The following is a 23,827-nucleotide window of genomic DNA, read 5'->3' as shown; positions in this document are numbered from 1 at the left end:
AAGAAAAAACGGCACATATATCGACGTAAGCGCGACCACTCGAGGAAAATCGGCAACGATATCTCCTCCTCGACCTCTCTCGTAAAGGTTTGGAATAATCGCAATAAGTACGGCCGCTTAAGTCAGCCTCCGATCACCGAACTGATTGGAACTGTCATTTAATTATGATTATCTAATTGATAAATTTCTATTAAACCTTTTTTTTTATAATTCACTTTGTATTAATCGACCGTTTCTTTCAAAATAAGTTCTGATATTCCAGTTATTTCTTTCAATTCTTCTACCATCCCGTTTGCTTCCGACATTTGCCTAGTCATCATCATCTCTCCCGATGTCATCGATTCCGTCATTGACGACAATTCCATTTCTTCATTTCCTGCCGTGGACGTTTCCTCGTTCGTCACGTCTGCCATTCTCGTCGTGTTATACATCGGCATCATCGGCAGCTCCATTGACACATTTATACAGTTGTAATTAATCTGCCAAAGTTGTTTCGTGGCATAAATATCCAGGCGAGGGCGAACCGTGATGGATCTACAAGAAAACAATTAGATATTGTAAGTTGGAAATAAATGTGTAAGCAGAGGCAAGCTACATGATAGATTTGGTAAAATAATAATAATTTTAAGAATTGCAAATTAAACTAAAAATCTGTAAGCTCAATTTTGGATTCCTTCCCATTAATATTAGAAATTCCGATATGTGAAGTCACTTTAATAAAAATTGTTTAGACACTTACGTAGGAAATAGGTTCAATTCCAACATGTTGACACACGCAGACGAGAACAAGCAACCGGGAACGTGCACGCAAAATTGCAACGCTTTAAAATCTGTAAAATAAATTTTCGTAAAATAAAATCGCTATTATAAACGTGGTAATTGTTCTTCTGTTTCGGATTCTATGTTATTATGAAATCTTCATCGCTTCTTTCACGTGCATGGATAACTCATATGTTATCTCGGTGCAGATTTTTAGATTCATCGTCAATATTGCACAGCGAGAAAAATATGGAAAAGCACTCACTCGTCATTGTTCTGGTGCTGATTGTATCCGAACTCAACGTGACATCCACATTCAATCCGTTTCTCTGATACGTAAAATTCACGCACACTGCAATGTAGAAAGGAATAATCCAACTTTTAATTTATTATTTTCAGATATATACATCGTGTTCATAAATTAAAAGAATAAAGAACACTTTCTTTTCTCGCCAAAAATTTTTTACCTTAAAAATGTTATAACTTGGCGAGAAAATTATTGCAAAATTTTAATTTCAATAAGATTTCAAAGCTTACGATCCTTTTTCTCTTTAGTATATCGGATCATCACACTTTGACAGCAAGAACAGGAGAAAGACATCGAGCAATTGCAAGATCGTTGAGTAATCGAGATGGTTCTATAAATCAGAAATCCTCTGGGTACAGCAATGCCTGATAAAATTTTTCATCCATCAGCGTTTCTTATTTAAATTAATAACTCGCATAATAAAATATATACAAAACATTTTTTAAAGGGAAGAGGCGTATCTAATAAAAATATCTGATAGAACAGCATATCTTTTATAAAGTTTTATAATATCTTAATTTATCCTTAAAAATTCTAGTTATCACGATTTGTCCAATTATAATATTGTTTACTTGGATAGATATATATAAAACTTTCTTAACTGATATTATATATATGTAATTATATAAAAATATATAATTATATAAAAATTTAACGTGACGAAAATAATCGTTAGCACTAACTTGAACGGATAGCGATGGCTTCGCGAACAAGATACAACCATATCAAAACAAGAACACTAATGCTACGCGAATTCATATTTACATATTATATTTTTATGATAGTATAAGTAAATATATATGGTCTCTTCTCTTGTGAAATTATATTAGCTTATTATCGAGTTGTGTGTGCAGCGACGTTTCGTTTCACACTAAACACTTTCTACTTTTATGCGTTCTACTTGGCATTGTACAGGATGCAATCACGAGCTATTATGTTATGGGACAATATCCGGAACGTTTTTGTCCATTCTGAATTATGTACGGGAGTGAAATTCACTATTACGTGCATCCAGCATCCATTCCTAGCGATTCGAACTAAAGAGCAATGCATATAATTGTTATAACAAAAATATACCTTAAAATATGATTGTTAATCACAACAAATAGTTTAATAAATAATTACAAGAGTTTAAGGAAAGATGTTTTTGTACATATTTTAATGTAATTTCTTCTTAAAATTCCTCTCTACATATTAATTATAACGTCACTTTATAGCCAAGAATTAAAAACATATAGATAATGTGTAAACGTTTACTTCTTATGCAAATGACGTTTATTGTTTTAATTCGCAAAATATCAATAATATATTAAATGCGTCTTCAATAAATCGAGTTTGAAGGAAACGCTCCGAACTACACCGACATTATAAACGCGTGCGTAAGTAACTAAAATGCATGAAATAAGTTTGTGTGAGTGAGTAGTCTCAACTAAATTGAGACACAAATCACTTGTACGATAAGAAAGTCGATGACAGGTGGACACGTAAATAAACATGTTGTTTCACACTTTCGGTGCGAATCGCGATACCTAAATAACTGAAAGTTGTGAAAAGAAGTATCGAATTTCAGTTTTTATCTAAGTATCAAGTTTTGGGGAGACCGAGGAGGAGTGCTCGCTCGAGGAATTAGAAATAAAATAACACCAGATGGATGCAATAAGGATGCAATAAGGATGCGAGAAGGATGCGAGAAGAAAGCTCGGAACGCCAACAACACGCGACATGATTCGCGAGACGACGAAATCCGTCTTTTCTATTGGATCGAGAATCGAATGGACTATGATTATTGGCAGTCGATCTCTCGAGTCCACGTGGAGTATTTAGGTGAGAAATCCGCGCGGATTATTTAGGTCAAGAAATTCAGGATACCAATAATAAGACGCGTTCGCAATGAATCTCCCAAGTTCCGATTTTTTTTATTGGATTATGCAAATAGAACGACACTATGATTATTGATCATCATACGCATATATCGAAGCAAAAGTATTGTATTATATATTCATGACAGATTTGCGATATTAAAGAAAACTGTGTGTTTTATAATAATAACAATCTTAACTCAAATTGATAAATTTCCTATTTTAAAAATTCAACATGTCTTTGACGTGATCTTGATTACTCCATTACTCAAGATCAAATAGAGATTAAAATTTTTTTTTATCTCCTTAATGGCGAAAAACATTTGTCTCGCATCTTTTGTCAAAAAAAAAAAAAGTAATGCCTTTAAAATATTTTTGATAAATGTTTAAAATGGATTAGCTCATATTCTCTATCTTAATCTTTTTATATACAGATATATGTATGTGCACGTGGGTGTGTGCTATGTACTATGTATGAAAGCATTAAGATAAAAATCATCGAGAGATCAATAACAAATTTACGAGATATTCATAATTTATTTTAATATAACACCTTTCATGACTTATTTGATTGTGATATAAAAATATCTCATAAAATAATCATGTTTGTTATGACCTTAATATTCTTTTACACACGAAATGATAAACGAATTGATATAAAAACAATACAGAATTAAATTTTTTTTTTTTAAATATGCAATTGTATAAAAATTGTATAAAAAATATGTACAATTATTTACGAATATTAACAAATAAATATATATACATAGCATATATAATTTATAATATTAACATATAATCCATTCTTACAAAAATTCTTTTTAGAATAAATCATCATCATCATCATCATTCTCATCATCGTCATCATCATTTTCATCATCTTCCTCGTTTTCATCGTCGTAATCGTCTTCATCATCATTAGCGTCATCGGGAAAAATTTCTACTTGACCCAAACCGCCTCCGTCCTCTGGTTTTAAAAGGGCTAGTCCATTTGCACCGAATCTAAGGCAGTCTAAACTCACCTGTACAAATAGGCGCATTTTACACACATCATGTTTCGCGTGTAATAAAATATTTATTATATTTATTATATAAATATTTATTATATGATATTTTTTTTACAATTATATGAGAACAGATTTATATGTAAATTTGTTTGCGTTTGCGTTACAGAAATATGTGTGTGTAGATATTCAATAATATTTTTTACAAAGAGGAATTTTTAAATCTGACCTTAAACACTGTTGTATCCTCGAATTTTCCCTCCATATTGATACACAGATGAATATTTCTGCCTTGGAAATATATATTATAAAATCTGACGCATGCTCTCACGAACGGTATCCTTGGAAAAGGAACGCACATCGGTCTAGGATTCTTTCCTGAATATAACAAAGAACGAATTAGAAAAAAAAAAAATATATTGTCTGTATAAAAATCTCTGGTCTAGAGATTCTTCTCTTTTTCATTCGTCTATACAAATTTCGTTGGTCAATAGAACTTGTGGATCTACATTCTGTACATACTACTTACCAGAGATAGTTCTCGTATAAAGGATTCTATCGTTCATCAAGATGTGTGCGGTGAAGCTAAACTCATCGGGATCGTACGTAATGTTCACACAGGCCTTCTGCTTCCACCTGTCGTACAAGATCCTCGAGCAACATCCGCAAACGCCACCGAGACACTGACACGGTCCTTGTCTTGTAGCGGTAACCGTTTCATTTCCCGAGTTTGACGAATTCGAGGCCTGTCTCAACAACGTCTTCAGTTGCTTCAAGTCTTCCCGCGGTACCGAAAATTCCTCGATCTCGCTGCTGACAATTTTTCCCTTCGTCGTAAGGTTCCCGTCGATCCTCGGCACCGAAGCCGATCGCGTCGCGAGGACGACGATCAATAGCAGCCAGCGAGCAGTCTGCTTCATCCTGTGTCCTTGATCTTGCCCGACGTTTAATCGAGGCAAGACGACATCTCCTCGAGATGTGCTCCTTCCCGGACGATCGAAACTTGACTGGCCGGTTAGTGAACACTCGTTTGCTGACCCCGTTTTACGGTGAAATTTAGGCTCGGTCGTAGCTTCGAGTCGTTCATTCGCATTTTGTGTCATCAGCTAGAACTCGTTATAACGAAGTAATAGAGATTCTTAGAAAATATTGCCGAACGTCACAAATATCTTCGATTAAATTTAACAAGAATAAAAGATGTAGAAAATTATCTAACATCACAAATAAACATAATTATTAATTTAGAATTAAATTAATTGATACGTTTTTATTCATTTCTATTATGCAAAATTCTTGAAGGCACTGTCTATAATTAAAACGAGAGTATATTTTAACCATATGAAGATAAATGATAACAATATCCATTCCATGAATGTCCCACAAAATATCAAGGCAAATTCAATATGTTATTGCATTATTTTATAATGAAATTAAATACATATACATTTAAACACTTATCATATTTTATTACAATAAATAATAATAATAATATGTTAATTGCAATAAATATAAAATTATTTATATAGAGTGTTTATAATAATAAAGTCATATAATTATATATAACTATATACACAAATATCACAGCTTTAATTGACCGATGTTATCTTCCTCTTCGAGCGTCGAATTCAAAGTCTGATTACTTGGTAGCACGGTAGGATCTGACTCGAAGTTCACCTCGTCATACACTTCCGGCCCGTTGAATTCTGCCACTTCCGGTTTTGCCGCTTGGAGAACGCTGACATCTTCGGGCTTCACCCAAGAAATCCCATCCGCGCCGATTTTTACACAATTAAAGTGCAAGACCAGGACCGGCCAATTCGCCACAAGCGTCTCGAAATCAATACACGCGTGTAGATTTCTTCCGGATGTGTAGACATCGAAGAAACGCACACAGAAGGATAGAAATGGAAGATAGAAAGGCATGCACAGTGGCGGCGGATTTTTAGCTAGAGATATGAAAATTACATTATTTAATTTGTCATATTATAAAATTATTATATACGAATATAATAAAGATTGTAATATATTTGAAAATTATTATTTAAAACAATTATTTAAAACAGATACTTAAACGTAATTATTTGAAAGTTTGTTCATCACAATTTTTGCAAAAATGTTGTGTAACATTAATATACTCTTTTCATTCCCTTTCACCTCACGAGATGAACAAATATTCCTTCATAGTTTTATGAAATAAAAACATTCAGGTGACTCTAATAATTTTCGTTATCGAAATAAATTTGTTGAGACCTTAAAAAATATATACATTAAAATTACTCGATCATACTCACCAGATATAGCACCCGTGTTAAGAAGTACTCTCTCGTTTATTATAAATTTAAGTTTGATGGCGAAATCTTCAGGGATATAAGTGAAATTGGTGCAGGCATGACGATCAAAATTAAAGGCGGTTATATTGATACCAGTACAACAGCCGCACGTGAAGTTTTCGCAATTGCATCCTGCGCCATGGAAAGAAATCCTAGATACAGGGTCGCGACTGTCCTCCAGTTCGCCCTTCAATTTCAACCGTGTGTTCGGATCGTAGTACACCATGTCATATTTGGATACATCTGAAAGAAAATAATATTCTTAGTTAGATACGTATTTTGTTTCAATATAATATGCAAATTTATGCATAATTTTCTAAATAATGATATTTTTTGATATATATGTAATACTATAATTTTTAATTATAATATAATAATATTATACTTATATATTAATTGCAAGAATTGTTTCATTCTTCTCACCGATATAGCCAGTATCCGCAGTAACATCCTGAATTACAAGGATGAGAAGGGACATGCAAATCCATTTAATTAACATTATTGAACGATCGTACACAACCTTTACGCTTCGATGCCAACAGCAGACTGGAATTGGACACAGATTGGACCAAGCCGTAGGAGCATCAAGTTCATTAATTATGCATCAACTTTCCATAGAGATAAAAGATAAAATCGATACGCTCAATAAATCGTTACGGTGTAAATTAATCGACAAAAAAGACAGTCGAAAATATTTTTAATTTTGTTAAAAACCGAAATAAAATGATAGATGTTTATAATAAATCTGAAAATAATTATTGTACGAAAATATTCATCTCGAGATAAATTTCAAAAATATCTTTTTAAAGATATAATCTCGAGAAATATTACAAGAAATAATTTATATTAGTATTGAAAAATAGTTATTAAAAATATGCAACGTTTATTAAAAACTAGAGTGATGTTTCCAACAAAAACTTTTCTTTCATAAAGAGAATTAATTATAGAAGAATTAAATCAAACGTCACAGATAGAAAAATAAAACTGGATAAGAGATGCATAATATAGCGCAAATTATATTTTTATTTAATTTGTTTAATTACAGTATCAATAAATAACTTAAATAAATACATAAATCATGAATATTTATATGCTCTTAATAAATAACATTAAGCTAATCGAGCAAATTATTATGGCTGAGGTCACAAACAATCATGTATAAGTCTTCCTTACGTATAAACTTTTTCAGATTCTCGTATTAAAATCTTTTTGACAGTTAGTATTCGAAAGAATCTCATACAATTCTATTTGAGTTTTCTTTCAAGAAAGCTCTCTCATCTTCGCTCTGATGAATCTTGCATCAGTCTCCATATAATTTAATAAATACAAATTACAATTAACTACGCAAAGATAATTGTGATAGCGAAGCAAATCGTTATTTTTCAACAATAAAATTAATTTACAATATATTACAAAATTATCTCCTTTATATAATATTATAAAATAATAATTGGAATATTATTGTAATTCTATTTTTATATTTTGTTACAAAACTTGGAGAAACACACAGAGACTTTTATAATTTTATCGTTAAAAATGGGTCTGGGACACTATCACAATTGTATTAATCTACCGAATTTTTGACGAATACTCCGTTGATTCGACAAAACGTCTTGAACGTTTTATCGAAACAACGAATTTACGGTCAGATAAAAAAAAACAGTTTCATCCGATTCTCTTTTAATTATCCTATTGACTGGAGTTCTGCACATTTTAAAACCTTGTGAGTTTGCTTTGACGATTCCCATCGGGATGCTTTCTAGCCAGAAAGTCCAATTCACTGCTGTAATCCTCGTTCTGTTTATCGGCGTTTGTCTGACTCGTCGTGTTTCCTTTATTTTTCTTCTTTTTCCCTGTATCCATAAGAGCACTCAACATGGCATCTTCTTCCTCGTCATCGTCATCATCATCGTCCAATTCAGCAAGTTCCTCAGCCTTCTCATCATCGTCATCATCATCATCATAATGCTCTGTGTGCTTTTCATCGTCTGGTTTATCTTCATTGTCTTCGTATACATCATTCTTGTCTTCGTCGTCGTCGTCAAGTACTTCATCATCGTCATCGTCGTCATCCTCATCGTCGTCATCGCCCAAAATATCATCGTCATCAACGTCTTCATCATACTCGTCCTTGATGGGTCTCTTTGCTGGTTTCTCGGGATCATGGATGGCATTGACGCTAGTCGACGTCACGCTGGGTTTCTTTTGTCCAATAACTCCCTTCTTTACTTTGTTGGTGGTCGCCTTGTTAGGCTTCGCAAGGTACGTGACTTTATTAGAGGCCTCCGTGACTTGATCCTGATTCTCATCAGTGTTATTTTCCATGTTGCTCTCAGTCGATCCCGTACTTTCCTCGTCTACCACTTTACCGGGTTCCTGAGTGCCTTCATGTTCCTCGTCATCATTTTCCGACTCGTTGGGGAAAGTGGGCAGTTCATGATCGTCCAATGATGCCAGCGTCGTTGGCTTTGATAAAATCGGTATAGTGAATTCCAACAATGGCGCCGCAGTGGTAACTTTGGGTCTCTTTGTGGCGGTGTCGTCGTCACCGGTAAAGATGTCTATCAGAGCGCTAAAACCTAAAAGATCGTCGTCGTCGTCGTCATCGTCATCCGACTCTTGCGCGTCATTGACTCCCGAAGCATCCGGGACGGAATTGAGAGAAGGTCTTTCGTCATCTTCGTCATCGTCATCATCGTCATCATCGTCGGAGCCAAATCCAAAGAAATCATCATCATCATCGTCTTCCTCGACGGATTCCGTCTCGATAACCGGAAGTGGCTCAGCTGGTCGAAGCTTCAAACCTTCCGGGCCAAACCTGAAATTTAAGATAAAATTATAATACTTTTAATAATGTTTTTTAATAAATATAGTTTATATATATATATATTTTTTTTTTTTTTTACTGTAAACTCTCTCTCTTTCTTTTTCGCTTGTATCATATATTTTGTAAATTAAGATAAATCAATAATCCAAATGACACTTTAATCATTAAGTACCTGAAGCAACTGACGCGAAGACTAGCTTCCAGTTCGGTAGATGACTGCAGTTCCAGACCGAGACAAGCTTTGAAGTGATTCTTCGCGTCACGTTGGATGGAATAAATCCTGCCGCAGAATTTGCTAAACCCACCCGGTAGAGGAACACATACAGGCTTCGGATTTTTTCCTGGAATTTATAGTATTTTCTCGATACATATATCAAACTCTCTCTCTCTCTAATTATTTAAAAAAATTATTGAGAGTGATACGCGTCAGTATAATAAATGTAATGTCTCTATAATAAATAAAAAATAAAGTAAAATATATCTAATTTAAAAATGCACTATTAAAAGTATCTTTAATATATACTATATGTTAAAAATATTTAAAATAATTTGTTTAGAGAGAGTTTAAGTAAATTGAGGTCGTTGACCAAAATAGAAAAACAACATACTCGACATTTTCGAAATCATCTATACAAATACTTTCACTCCAGACTGACACAAATTCGTCGAATAACGTCTATGCTTTACATACATTCGAGGGACTCTATAATCTATTTTTTATAAACTCGTACCGGAGAAACATGAATGTGCGATCTCGCATATTCGAAGCTGACGCCAGAGTATGAAATTTTGTCCGATATAACGAGACAAAGATTTTATACAATTATATTTTTTAGTTTGTTCTTTAAAAAGAAGTTGAAGAGAAGAGCTGAACACGCAACGTGTACATATTTTATTTATCATTATCTTATTATCTTGTATCGACAATGGCATACATACATTAAATGAAAGTCGAATTATATTTCCTGGACATTATGCTAATTTGAATACACAATTAACATATCTTTTCCGCTAGCGCTGTTGGACGCGCGGTACATGTGCGTAATTTTTTTTTTTTTTTTTTATGATACACGCTATATTAAATTTTTAGACAATCAGAATAAAATTATTTAAAAGATTTTGTTGTATTTTTCTATTAGAAAGTTTGCTACAATTATTTATAACGCTCTGTATAATTATTTTTTTATATTAATAATATTACGTAAAATGTTTTCCAGACTAACATTTATTGAAATCTATAATCTGTAATAAGTAATCCCTGGCAAAATATTGGTTTTATCGAAATAATAAGAGAAAATAGCGGGACGACAACTGTTAATCGTTACCGTTACTGAACGTATTTACCGTTAACGATCGTGCTGGTTAATATGTTGTCACCAAAGCTCAGTTGGACTGCCAAATTGTCACTTTGTAGATATTGCAGCGAGGCACATCCTGCGAATTTCAAATACAGAGAAATTCTCTTATCGTGAGAAAGAATAACATAATATTTATTTTATTATAAAAAAAGAATCTAGAAAGACTTATTTAAGATATTAATACATATAATGCGATACGATATGTAACAATTAATCGAACGATAACATAATATGATATAGATAATATAAGCATTCACGTTCACGTTTCCGCTACACTCTCATTTTTCGCGCGACAAAATTGCGTTGCACGATAATTACCTGGTCCTTTCAGCTGCACAACCGGTATGTGAAAGTCCCGACAGCAATTGCAGATATTCTCGTTACAGGTGCAGTATCGGTTCATACTATCGGTCGCCTGTTTCAACGACATCGTCGACAGGCCCATGTCATTCTGCTTCGTGTTATCCGCGACGCGAGCCACCCGATGTGTCATATCATCGCGATCTGGGAATATTTTTATAATTTTATAAGAAGATGCTTTATAATTTCTTTCTTCACAATATTCGATTGGCATTAGAAAATTCAATTTTTTAATTCAAATAATTAAAATTTTTTTAAAAACCAAATGTAATCATTGCATTTTGCCTGTATTTTTTTAGTGCAATCTAATATTTATATCTATCCCTTTCTCAAATTTTCGATAAGTTTATTTTTTTACTCTTCTTCTTCTCATCACTTATTTTCTTCTTAAATTTATTCTTCTTACCGATTACTCGACCATAAGCTGCAAATGCCACCAGCAAGAGGATCAGCAATAGCTCGAAAATCGTCGACAGTCGCATCCTGTCGCCCGTTCTAGAAACAATGGCAAAAACATGTAATGTGATTGCCATATCACGCTGTGAAAAGATCCGTCTTGTATGTGACGGCACGTTCCAATCTTTCGGTTGATTCCGATAAAAAACGTAATAATAGAAATCGTGAAGATATAAGAATATTTCACGCGCGCGTGTCAGTGCAAACATCAAAAAAATCATACAAGTCGTTCCGAATCATCGCCATAAATGTCATTTTATTGTTTCGCGACATTAATTGATCATCACACGTGACACCACATTGAACAATTTTAACGTAATTTTTAGGGATCAACATTTTTTTTTTTTTTAATACAACTGCAGTAACAATTTAATTAATATCTTAATAAATCTTGTCAATTTTATTACAATTAATTATCGAAAAAAAATGAAATGTACTTGGACATGATATATCTGGGAAATAAGATTTCTCTTAAAAGCCGCTAAAATCGATTAACAGAAATTTCTGAAATTTATTTTTTTGAAATATAATGTTAGTGAAATCTAATTTGAATACAAGTTTTACAAATTCTAAGGAATATTCGTGAAAACTCGTTTCATCGATTGAGCGACTTTTGAGATCATCACATTTCAATTTCATGCAGCACGCGTTTAACTTGTCACGCAAAGCACGCATTAAAAAAGTTCATTGAACGCATGTTTCTTTCCCCCTTTCTCTCTCTCTCTCTCTCTCTCTCTCTCTCTCTCTCTCTTTCCTCTCATCTTCCAATAATTATCCCATAATTATTGTCGGCGAACAATAGAGACACTCGTTCCGCTCGTCAATCGTCGAGATAGACCAGTAATTTCGCATCTTTCTATCTTTCGACGTTAAAATTTTCATTTTTTTTAAATAATAATTAGATAAATCATTTTGAGACGGAGAAACAAATTTTATTTCCGGTTTTGTACGCAAGTTCCTTTCGTATGTCCGCGACCGGTTGACCTAAATCCTGGTCACGGTCGAAGGCATGCGTCAGAGAGGCGCTACTCGAAACACGATGGCGGACTTTAGTGATACTACCGAAGAAACGCGTGTCTTTACACGCGCAGAGAGGACACATTCGTGTCACCGTTATAGAACGCGTTATATGGTCAAGGAGCTGGATACGCGATTCGAGCTACATCTCGCTATGTCACTCTCGTAAAATCGATCGATCAATTCTCTTCGCATCTCGTCCAAAAAAACGAATCACGGACAAAAGTGCTAGTGCGATCTATAAAATGACTTTTCAAACTTTGCGTATCAATATCTAGATTTGGAAGATTTAATTAGTGCAACTGTAATAGATTATTAATAGATGCGTAAATGTATATAATATAGGCGTAATATAATTGCGTGTTTGCAAAGATTCAGATTTTATATTATTTAAATGTTTAATATTTATTCTATATTTAATACTTATTTAAATATTTAATATTTATTTTATATTATTTAAATGTTTAACATTTCTCTCTCTCTCTCTCTCTTTCTCTTTTATATATTATTTTCTTATATTTATTTGCTTGATAATGTTTGAAATATGAGGCAAAATTTTTGTAAATTTTGTATAATAAATGGAAAGGAGAGTCCTTCTCAAAAATATAAGCATCGATTTTGTTTGACGCTGTATCGACGTATATCAACTCTATCCTTAACTCACTAGGATAGAGATATAACAACTTAATTCTATTAAATTGTAAGTAGAAGTAAAGATCATACGTTATGAGATTATATTTCAAGAGATCAAGAGTACCGTATTTGTAGTAAAGGATGCTCAGTAATCGCGGCTAAATAAATTTTTTATCACGATACGTTTGTTTTCCAACCCTCGAACGGACAGATTGTATATACGTGATACTCTACCCACCTGTAGGTATCGTTGAGAAGAAATCCAAGGAGGCGGCCGTGCTCGTGCTCTCGTGCACCCTGCGGCTCTTTTTTCCCTGACTCTTCGTCTTACGGAGGCCAATGTCCAACTGAAGATGCCGCCCAACTCCCCCCAAGGTCTCTTTAAAAGTCGGTCAGGCCGACCACCACCTGCCGTCTCGCAAGCCGCTGCTAGGATTATTAAACATTCTAATGCGCTCTAGGTAAATCAGAGGACGGCTCTCGCACCAATCGTTCGCTTCCGATTTTTCGTCGCACCTCGTCGAACGACGACAGCGGCGGTGTCATCGTCGTCGTTCCAACGATGAAAGCGCCTTTCCATCTCTCTACAAACCGGTACCGGAGACTCATGGCGCGTACAGATGAATGGAGATGTTCCCGAATGATTCAACACGTACGAAAATATCCGTGAATATCGGGGAGGGGCGGGGGGAAGGGGAGAAGGGTAAGTCGTGCCGGTAACTTCCGTCATCCGGATTCCGGCAGAAAAAGCGACAGCCTTCGCGACGATCTTCGCGATACATTTATTTACATAAAGTCGTTTGTATTGATCATTGTGATAAGAAGAAATAGATAATACCTAGAATATCCCTCGATCGACGAATGTTCCGGCAAGATAAATGCAAAAAAGAAATATTTATGTATTTTTTAATGATACAGTTCTACATGGCGAAAGTTCAAGAAGAAAATATTATTAATTATATTTTTCTATTTTTTCTATTTTTAGATCAGATCTTTCACGGCAAATTCTTTAAAATGTTACTATTCCAAATATTAATTATAAAGTTTTATTCTCTTGCATATGCCACAATTCTCAATTGAACGTTATCGTGTATATTATAATCTTCTATTTTATCATTTGTGCACGTTGTTACGTATAATGAGACCTAATTTTTCTACATCGCCCCGATAACTTGCGATGCATCGACAATCAGCGTAAGTGACATTCGTTCTTTATTCGCTTCGTACGTGCCGATGGCTTTGACATCTATATTATCATACAGGCAGATTTCGTGGAGCTGCTACTAACTATTATCTTTAACGGACACACTAAATTCTTTTTGCTATGACTGTAGTAGAATAAATAGCAGAATAAAATAAAATTGAAGATAATGAAATATAAAACAAAATATGTATTATAAAATGTGAAAAAAAAATTGATATAGTCGCTTATTGTAAAAAGAAAATTGTAATTAAATGTAACAAGTATTATGATTAATCAAATTTATGACTCACCTCTCCAAAGTATTTTCCAATTTTTACACAATGGTGCAAACAGATGGCGACGCAGCCATAAACTCATGCGAGACGCGACGAGCTCACGACACAAATTCTAACCGAAGACCCACTTTCGTGCACGTTCAGTCTTCTCCGCGGGAGTATATCGTCTCGTCCAAGAGAAGAAAGAGAAAGAGGAAAAATATCCAGAACACGCGCAAAGAAACGATACGAGTGCAGCGCGAAATTAATGCTGGCTCTTGCTCATTCGTTTGCCCCTCGTGGAATTCTCGAAGCGATTCACGTGAATCGTGTTTTGGCGGTTAAGGAGGGGCCTTTCTCCGGTTAGTGGGTCGAAGAAAGTACTGGCCAGAATAATGGTTCATCTTGGTTAATATCTGTTTGCTTGACGCCCGGCCTAGGTCATCGATAGAGCGATATCACTATTATTAGTATTAGAATTTTTAATTGGATGTCTAATTGACATGATTAAAAATAATAGCGTTTCTTATAATAAAAATTAAATCATTATTTCAAAAAAATTTTTGCTAATTTTTAAACATTTCAAACGTCAAGTAAATTTTGATATAATTTCAAAAATGATTCGAATAGTTTTATTTTTTTTTTTTTTTCCGGTTGAATTGAATCAACAGAATAGATTCTATTATTTTCCGCAGTACTATTTTGAATAACGATTCGATCTTCGCAATTTCCTAAAGTATCGAATACCACAAACGATCCACAAACATATGGGTCATCCCCGATCGCGTGCGGAGGACGAACGAGTTTTTACGTAATCTCGTGGAATAATCGTCGATCGGATGCTGCGTGCCTCCAATTTGCGATCCCGCGATTGCATCGGCGAAGAAAAAATATTAAACGACGATTCCGACGTGCAGTCGCGCTTGCCGACGCGATTAGACTTACATGTCGATTAAGGCGGGGTGATCGCATGTTCCTGACATTGACGTCTCGTGATGCGAAGAGACTATTTGTACAATTATAATATCTAATAATCGTTTCCTGGTGATGATTGACGACAGAGTAAATACCCGGTCGCTTTGGGGAGATCGCTTCTTTCGATATAATTATATAACTTTGGAGAAATCACGATCTTTTTCCGCAGTATCCTTTGAGATTGCAAGAAATTTTAATTTTTAATTTTGTCGCGTGATTTTATCAAGCTAGACAGCAAGCATCTATTTTTGTCTCTTCAGCACGCATATCTTTGATAATCCCTAATGGAAAAAAAGTCTTCAATAGTAAATGGATAAGATATGTTTCCGCATTATTGTAACGAATTGAATTTATTAGCGATGTTCATTCTTTTAAGAAAAATAATTTTTTATTCGGTCCATTTTGATAGTCACGTCAGCTCATGCTTTGCTCAGTTTTCTATCTCGGAATCACGCGCGAACCGTGCCGTCAATTTGTTGGAATCATAAATGATTTTGCAACAAATCAATAAACGGCCGACCGTGATTTTTTTCAAACGGTGAAAACCGAGAGGAGAGACAGTGCTCGTGCGGGAAAAAAAAAAAGAAAAATCCTCGGCGGCGTGTTATTAAATTAGAAAACGTTCGCGCATAAAGAGCTTTTTTGAGCCTGTTGGAAAGTGGAAGTCGGTAATGTCGATAATTAAACTCGAAAGTAGAACATTTAGCAATCTTACAAAGGTTCCTCGCCGAACTTGACACGGTTATTCAAGAACTGAAAATATTCTTCACCATCTTATTCCGATCTTGTCGCAGAAAATTTATGACAACGATATTTTAATGAATGTTTGCCTTCACGGTGAAGAATCATGCGCGAGAGCGTGAAGATGCCCCCCAAGATGACAATGCATGAAAGAAATTTTCAGAGAGAGAAGCTTTACATTTCTCTATTTCTTCCCGCTTTCGACAAAATCTCAAAAAAATTACAGATTTAAATCTAAAATCGTCAAAACTTTCCGGCAATCTTGTAGAAAAATCATTATTAAGATGACCTTCCTCCAGAAAGGAACTACAGATAATAATCCTCAAAGAATAACCCAGTCTCTTTTGTCCCCTCGTTTTTAGCCCCACGAGCGTCGCGGAGGGGCGCGGCGCCATTGGCCGAGTCCCCATCTGTGCTGGTACCAAGCTGATGGAGAGGAAGGAGGTCACCCGGTCACCCAGATGAAGTTCCTTGCCCCCTCGTCGCGTCGCGTCGCGTCGACGATGCTCAATCCCCAGGGTGCCCCACCGTCTCGACGTACCCGACCAATCCTGTCCCCTGTTTTCGTGCCGACCGTCAAACTGGTCGGCGATCCTACACCCGCGGTACCGGCGCCGTATCCAGATTTAAGCTTCTCCTTTGCCGGGCAGGATCTCCGAAGATCCTTCTCATCCGTTCTGCGCGCGTCAGTGAATCCGCGCGAAAGTACCCGCGCGATCTTGATCAGCCGAGAATCTTGCTGCTCGAGGGATCGTTCTCCGCCGAGCGCTCTGTTTTGATTTGAACAAACGTCATCTTGAAGATCATCATGGCTACGAAAGCTACGATCTTGATGCTGATGATCACACTGGTGGTCGTCGCGTCCGCTGGATTGCTCGGTGAGCTGTTGGGACTCATTGTGAACGAAATTTGATTAAATACGCTGGTGCGAAAATTCAGGCTCGCGTAAAGATACAGATGATGTCGACGTGCGTGGGAGATTTCAACGTCCGGAAGACGGGTGCACGTGTGTTTGCTTTGCTTTCCGATCGACGCGATTGCGATCATTTTCGATCATATGATAAATAGAAAAAGCGATTGTTTTTTTCGTTCGTGTGGAAAAGAAAATTAAATTTATCTTGCTTGTCATAAATATACATTGTGGATCGCGTAATTTGAAGATTTTTATTGAAGATAAATAATTATATTTTATATTTTACTGTTTTGTCAGAGAATAAGCTCGTTGACATAGTTTTACAGAGAAATCTATTTTTCAACAATATTTTTGCAATCTCTTTAATAATCTTAAATATATTGATCCTTTATTTATAATTACATAAATATTGTTTAAAATATATATTGTGCAAATTCAAATTAATAATATTCCGTTTTGAATAAACACATATAAAATTTTCTCTCATATAAATCCGTTCGAGTTAAAGATTTACGATTTAAAGATACGATAATTAGAGAGAAGTCCATTAATTTTATTTTCATTGATCTTCAGTTTTCTTTGTCTTTATATTATCCTATCTTTATCCTCAAAAATGTGACAAGAGTTGTTTTCAAAACTGTCATTCGACGCCTCGTTTCAACAAGAAAGTCCGTCAATAGAAATTCACATTGACACGCTTAACACTCAGCATGTAGTTTCCCACATTTATTGTGGGCATAAATGCTGTCGCAGCCTGATTCGTCATTCCGATCGCCGAGAAAGAGAAAGAGAGAGAGAGAGAGAGAGAAATTCCAAAGCAAACTTTTACGACGCAGTGAAACGCGCGTAGAAATTCGGCTTCCATTTGACTTTCGATCGACGGCGACTTTCGTTTCGTTCCGATTTCTCTGCGCCGAGTTTCTCTGCCTGTACGCGGCGTTTCTTATCTCTCGCACCGCACATGCATCGCCACGTGTCTTCTGCCCACAGAGACCCTGCTCTCGTGGGACCTGCCAGAAATCGAGGCGAGATCGACCACGTCCCAGTCCAAGTGCTTATGCCAGACTTCCGGTTGTCTCTGCTGCGTCGATCTGAATTTGACAGCCGCGATCGATATAGGTGGCCCGGTTTGCATCAATCTCAGGCAGAAGGAGCAGAATGTGACTCTGAACCTGACCTATCGCGATAATCCCGTACATAATGCGACGACAAGGATCGGCAAGTAGTCACAAAAATATTATAATAACAATAATGATAAAAATATAATGAAATGTCTTCTATTTGTATTGAATGTCAAGATTAATCAAATTCTTTTTAATGCAATTTTAAGTTATCAACATTAATTATACTCGTTAATTTGAAATAAAATTAAAGAATTATTAATTTTACATTGATTAATTATACATTTTTCTCCCCATGCGACCTCCTATATATATTTTACACTTTCATATATCTATCGATATAATTAAATTTTCAATCTTCAATGTTTTGCACTTTTGCAGCGAATGCGGCCAATAAACCGACATGCATGAGCCTCTTGTTAGACGTGGCGCAAATCTGCGCGAGATTTACATCGGTCAGGCAAGCCGACATCGGTGGTTATGACGGTTGCATAGCGATCGAGCCGGTTCTGTTGGACAGAGCGTTAGCCACGTATCATACGGGATGCTTCAATTTTCACCAAGGCGTTCGGCAGATAGAAACGCCCGCGTAAGTAGCAGTACGTCTACGATACTCTCCGTCCGGAAGCGCATATTCTATAACGCACGATTAATCTCGGCAAAAAAAATTTTTTTTTTTTCCCCTAACAAATCCTACGCAGCATGACGGAGACGACGGAATCCGTCGCCGACACTACGGACGACGAGGACGATAGCTTAAACGCCGACGAGCTGATCGCCGCGGTGTCCGCCAGCGCCGAGCAGGGTATCGCGCTGTTCACTCAATGGCTGGGTCTCAATCTTAATCCGAAGCTGAATCTGACGGAGAATGAATCGACGCAACAGAACTATCAACAGAAAACTGATTCCTCGAGATCGGCCCGTAATATGGCGGACGAGAGCGAGAGGAGCGACGAGCGATTCAAGCAGCTGTTGAGCGCCCAGGACAACGTTCTCAAGGGCTCGGCGACTATCGGGCAATCCAACGGCATGGAGACCACCTTCGTCTACTCCAAGCCGACCGATCTGATAACCGAGAGAAACGCGACCGAGGAGGCCAAGAGGAAACTCGAAGCGGAGGTCGCCGCGCCGCAGCATCGGGTCGTGGTGCCGAAGGAATCGAGGAGAGGAGGAAGGGCATACAACATTCATCAGCACGTCAATGAGATCTGATGCGCTCAACTCGGTCGTCGCGGAAAATTGATCGCCGATGACGCCTTCTTTAGAGCTTTAGGATGCCGCACATAGACTATACTTGTATGTATGCACGCAGAGCTGGGGAGAGAAGATCGTCGCTTCGTTCGGCTGTTGCTCATCGGAGTTAGCCACGGATAATTCGATCTTCATAATTACAATCGTGATAATATCTTGAGACTCTGATATAACGGCAGTAGGCTGTCAACCGGCGCAAAGAGAGAATTGTGAATATGAAATAATTAAATTGGTAATAACGTTATTTAATTGATAAAAGTAAAGAAAAAATAAAATTCCCTTTTATTATTATCAGGTTATACGTAAGAATTATTATTGATTGTTTTTTGATAATTTCGAATTATTTATGTATATAATGTCTGATAAAATAATTCACAAGCTTTAAGTTTTGTAATTCTTCTGCAATTCTCTTTCATTCTCATGCGCGGTTTTCGCTATATTATTCCATTTCATAATATACGAAACAATAAAATTTCATATTTATTAATTTAACTACGACGGGCTTTATTTTGATTCATCGCACGTGCGTTTTGATTTCGCGAAAAACGCGCTTACGCTTGCCCAGCTCCATCAGTATGATCTCTCGTGTTTGTGATCACGTTTGCTCTCGATATTACTTGAAAATCGTCGCCTCTCGGGATCGATACTAACCTTCGATAATCACTCACTAAATCTCGACTAAACGTATGTTCGGTCCATTACGGTTTCAGGGAAAGATATCTGACCGGAATCGCGTTAACTTGCTCGATTCCGTTTATCTTAAAAATAGGGAGGCGGAATAAAAATCATACGACGACATGGAATTACGATAAATATATAAATGTCGTCCAATAAATATAAACATTATCATTATGCGTATATTATTTATTTCTTCGTTTTTTCTTCACGCGTACGTATAGAAAATGACAGTTTTATGTCGCCTGTGTATGTATATGCATGCAAAAATTAGAATTACACAATACTCGCATTCATTTGCTGCAGACCGTACACGTCGTTTATATTCAAAAACGATATATACAGAGATTTCGCTGAAAAAAGAATAATCTAATTTGCGCGCGGCATTCCCTAATTAATACTATAAATTAAAATATACAGAACGAGATAAGAAGCCAATGTGATTCCTCTGTTATAGGTCGAAACCGTAATTTTTATGCGCAAATTCTTTCTCGACGCGATGCTAGAGTAAATTGTATACTTTTGCACATTATTTATATAGCTTGAAAGTTAAATAAAATTGTTTGACGAGGGATTTCTTTCTTTATTTAATCCTCTCCTTGCAAAATTATTTTTACCGCTATCGACAAGCGAGTATGCCTGTGTCTATCTTCATTTGCGTATAAAAAAAATGTTTGAAAATATTTTTCTCTAAAAAAATATTTTTATAAATAAGACAGGAATATATATCTTTCAAAGAGAAAATATTTCTCCAAAAATTCATTCTTTAAAAAATAATTTTGCGAGGGAATTAATTTATTAGATAATTAAAATTTATTTTTTATTAATATTCATAAATATAAATCAAAGGAGCTAAATCATAAAAAATAAATTTATCTATATTCTATATTTCCGAAAATCTCTGTTAATAATATTCATATTGTACAGCTCTGTAAAATGTACAATACATTAACGCGACTTAAATTAGTATGATATGACGATCGTACGGTCCGAAAAGAAAAATTGCAATGGACAACATTAAGAGGATTGGAAGACGAAAAATAGCTGCGTTGTATTGTCTCGATCGGAATTGTATGCGAGTTTTATACGTCCCTTATATTTAACAATAAAAATGGTTATAAATGTATAAACGAGACTTTTCGTATAAAAATTGTCATCAACTTGTCATCCATGATAGCGTCGACACTGCCAATACTGATTCCGACTTTGTAGACTGATCACAAAACATTTTATTCGACTGATGTCGAAAACTAACAATAAGATATTATTGTATGTATGTGGCGTCCTTAAAACAAAATAAGTATACAAACTATTTTAAGCGGAATGTCGGATTTTTGACAAACGCCAATTATTTCGAAAAATTTAAACCAAATCTTTTTTTTTTGTTTTTGTTTTTATATTAAGAGTATTTACTCTCTCATTAAAATTCTTACATCTATTAATAAATGGAAGAGATACTTCCAGAATTAATTGTTCTCATTTATTCTGTAGAGCATACATTACAATCGCAATGTAGCACCGTCGAATTAACGGCAATTCTAAATACTAATCATTATTATTAATCGATTATACAATTCGTTACATCTTGGAAAATCGATATAAGAAATATATCTGTGTATGTGTGTATCACCGTATATATTTATATATAAAACTATTTTTTTTTTTTTTGCGTTTTCCTTTCGTCGTCGCAATTATAAAAAAAAGTCTTCAAAAGAAAATATTACAGATCGACTAGATGCTAATAATGTTGCTTCCATTTAAAATAAACGCGTGTTTCGATGAAAATATATATGTATATGTATAATATATATAATATATAGATATGCGCGCTTTTCTCTACATATGTGCTTTTCGTCTTTGTAATAAAAATATTTTTTGGGCTTCATCTTTGGGCGTCTTCGTTAGTCTACGGTTAGAAATTAATTCTGTTCCTTAACTCTGCGATAACGTTCCTGAATATCATATGCCTAATTGCAAGAACTTGTATAAAGAAAATGTGTGTAGATGATAATATTTTATTACGGAAAAGTGTCAATTCTCATTATTGTTATTTTGAATTATTCGATAAGAAATTTAATGAAGAATTTAATAAAAGATTCGATTATCGCCTTTTCGCCACTTTGAACATCCCTGCATTTTTCTCCCACGAAAAAGTTAAATTCTCGCTATTCAGGCATACACGTATTATTCTCGATCAGGCCATTAGACATAATCCTCGTCGTAAAACTGATCAATCAAAACCTCGATCAATTCCGTTGATTTCGTTGATTTTTGCACACACGTCAATAATAAATGTTTCTCTCGTCATTAATAATTATACGAAAATTGCAGATTATTTTTTTCGTTTTACAAAAATAAATCGTCTATTAATCACACTAATTGGAGGACATCGTTGCACAGTATATTCGATAAGTATTAGTATTCCGTAAAAATTCCTCTCAATTTATTCGTTCGATTCATCTATTTTCTATTCGTGTATATTTGTATGAATAAACGTGAGAAAACCCGATCGAGTCGAAAGCTTGAACGATTCTTCGTTACATCAAAATACGTCTAGTAATTTTAAATAGCATTAGACGATGATTATGAGTTATCGATAAATATTAATGTTTGATATATATATATGAGGTAACCGAATAGAGATATCGGCCACGTTGTACGATAAAATGCTTTTTGATTGGGCAGCATCCGCATTTGATTACGCGAGGTCAGACACATTGCTTATTTACCGACTCGTTCGCTTTATGAACGATCATCGACGGTTTTGTATCATTCTTATATCGATGAAATGAAGCGTAAATCTCTTGATAATGTATAAATTCCTTGATTCGTGATCGTAAGCGCTTCTCGTTGTCCTGATAAGCTACATCCTCGTCTCGAATATACAAAGAATCTTTTAATAATTTCGTTGAAACTTACCGCAGACGCAAAAATGATCTGATAATTTTATCATCCCGCCTTCAAAATCTTAATCCCGAAGATGCGAGACAAATATAGATCCGCTTTTTCCAGCTGCGCTTTTTTAAGCCTTGCGCTCATTTCTTCTTAATGCCTCAAGTTTTGAGATCATCTTCAAGAAAAAAAATTTAATCGAGTACGGAAAAAAATGAGAAATAAAATTATAATATAAGTATATACTAGAAATTTTTAATATAAATTTGTGTCTCACAAAACGAGAGTCAAGAGAATGAAAGTGGCTCATGACAATCTACTTCAATTTATCGCGCATTATTGCCAGCAATAATTATCGATATTGCTATATTATGATTATTCGTGAGATATGAAAGAGATTAAGTTTACGAAAGTACGGTAGATAGGAAAATCGTTCGTTGTCGCGATTTTATTTGACGGGTTGTCTCGGAGCGGGAGGATTAATCGGAGCCAGAGTCAAGGATTCTCTCTTCTTCTTATTCACGCGACGTCCTACGTGCAGGACAACATCCCCGGCCTTTACGGACTTGAATTCAGCGATAGCCTCCGCGTGAGTCATACCATGAAGAGGTTTCGAATTTATCGATAAAATTTCGTCCCCTGCAAACGTAGAAAATTTCGCCAAATATTCTCTGTATCACGTTTAAAAACGTGATATAATATATATATATATATATATGAAAAATTTATAAAATAATAGAATTATAATTTAAAGAATAAGTTAAATTTCAAATATATAATTGAAGAAAAAAGATAAAATTATTATTGTAAAACATCATTTTATGAAAATATTCTCATTTTGGTTTGTTAAAATTAAGAAAAAAATTGAAAATAAATTTAACTTATTTAATA

General features: G+C 35.1%; 6 protein-coding genes across 9 annotated transcripts in view; 1 reads left to right on the top strand and 5 right to left on the bottom strand.

The window, feature by feature from the left end:
• Positions 1-136: 136 nt before the first annotated feature.
• Positions 137-1,825, bottom strand: LOC138932702 (uncharacterized). The gene is made up of 5 exons (XM_070294794.1): positions 1,750-1,825; positions 1,297-1,431; positions 1,025-1,111; positions 740-830; positions 137-534 (listed from the first exon to the last, which is right to left on the bottom strand). The coding sequence occupies exons 1-5, from the start codon at positions 1,823-1,825 to the stop codon at positions 222-224; spliced, it is 702 nt and encodes a 233-aa protein (XP_070150895.1). The 3' UTR covers positions 137-221.
• A 1,921-nt stretch (positions 1,826-3,746) lies between these two features.
• Positions 3,747-4,849, bottom strand: LOC138932783 (uncharacterized). Its single transcript, XM_070294945.1, has 3 exons — positions 4,459-4,849; positions 4,159-4,307; positions 3,747-3,947 (listed from the first exon to the last, which is right to left on the bottom strand). The coding sequence occupies exons 1-3, from the start codon at positions 4,847-4,849 to the stop codon at positions 3,747-3,749; spliced, it is 741 nt and encodes a 246-aa protein (XP_070151046.1).
• A 658-nt stretch (positions 4,850-5,507) lies between these two features.
• Positions 5,508-6,758, bottom strand: LOC138932897 (uncharacterized). The gene is made up of 3 exons (XM_070295189.1): positions 6,683-6,758; positions 6,221-6,502; positions 5,508-5,875 (listed from the first exon to the last, which is right to left on the bottom strand). Exons 1-3 carry the CDS (start codon positions 6,756-6,758, stop codon positions 5,508-5,510), a joined length of 726 nt encoding a protein of 241 aa, XP_070151290.1.
• Positions 6,759-7,923: 1,165 nt separating this feature from the next.
• On the bottom strand, positions 7,924-11,286 carry LOC138932603 (protein starmaker-like). The gene is made up of 5 exons (XM_070294594.1): positions 11,211-11,286; positions 10,763-10,948; positions 10,431-10,520; positions 9,259-9,427; positions 7,924-9,077 (listed from the first exon to the last, which is right to left on the bottom strand). The coding sequence occupies exons 1-5, from the start codon at positions 11,284-11,286 to the stop codon at positions 7,973-7,975; spliced, it is 1,626 nt and encodes a 541-aa protein (XP_070150695.1). The 3' UTR covers positions 7,924-7,972.
• Positions 11,287-16,892: 5,606 nt separating this feature from the next.
• Positions 16,893-19,330, top strand: LOC138932800 (uncharacterized). The gene is made up of 4 exons (XM_070294979.1): positions 16,893-16,962; positions 17,988-18,215; positions 18,500-18,707; positions 18,820-19,330. The coding sequence occupies exons 1-4, from the start codon at positions 16,893-16,895 to the stop codon at positions 19,328-19,330; spliced, it is 1,017 nt and encodes a 338-aa protein (XP_070151080.1).
• Positions 19,331-20,228: 898 nt separating this feature from the next.
• Positions 20,229-23,827, bottom strand: part of LOC138932237 (uncharacterized) — a 30,559-nt gene continuing 26,960 nt past the window's right edge. For all 4 annotated transcript variants that reach the window (XM_070293863.1, XM_070293862.1, XM_070293865.1 and 1 more), the window contains one exon: positions 20,229-23,575. In XM_070293863.1, coding sequence (XP_070149964.1) covers positions 23,385-23,575 — 191 coding nt within the window. In that variant the 3' untranslated portion in view covers positions 20,229-23,384. The remainder of the gene's footprint in view (positions 23,576-23,827) is intronic.

The sequence above is a fragment of the Polyergus mexicanus genome, unplaced genomic scaffold, assembly GCF_030449975.1.
Source record: "Polyergus mexicanus isolate NDT 795.1 unplaced genomic scaffold, iyPolMexi1.0 SCAF_4, whole genome shotgun sequence".
In the NCBI taxonomy this organism is placed as follows: Eukaryota; Metazoa; Arthropoda; class Insecta; order Hymenoptera; family Formicidae; genus Polyergus; species Polyergus mexicanus.
The sequence above is the reverse complement of the archived record's forward strand: the minus strand, read 5'-3'. Positions and strand labels throughout refer to the sequence as shown.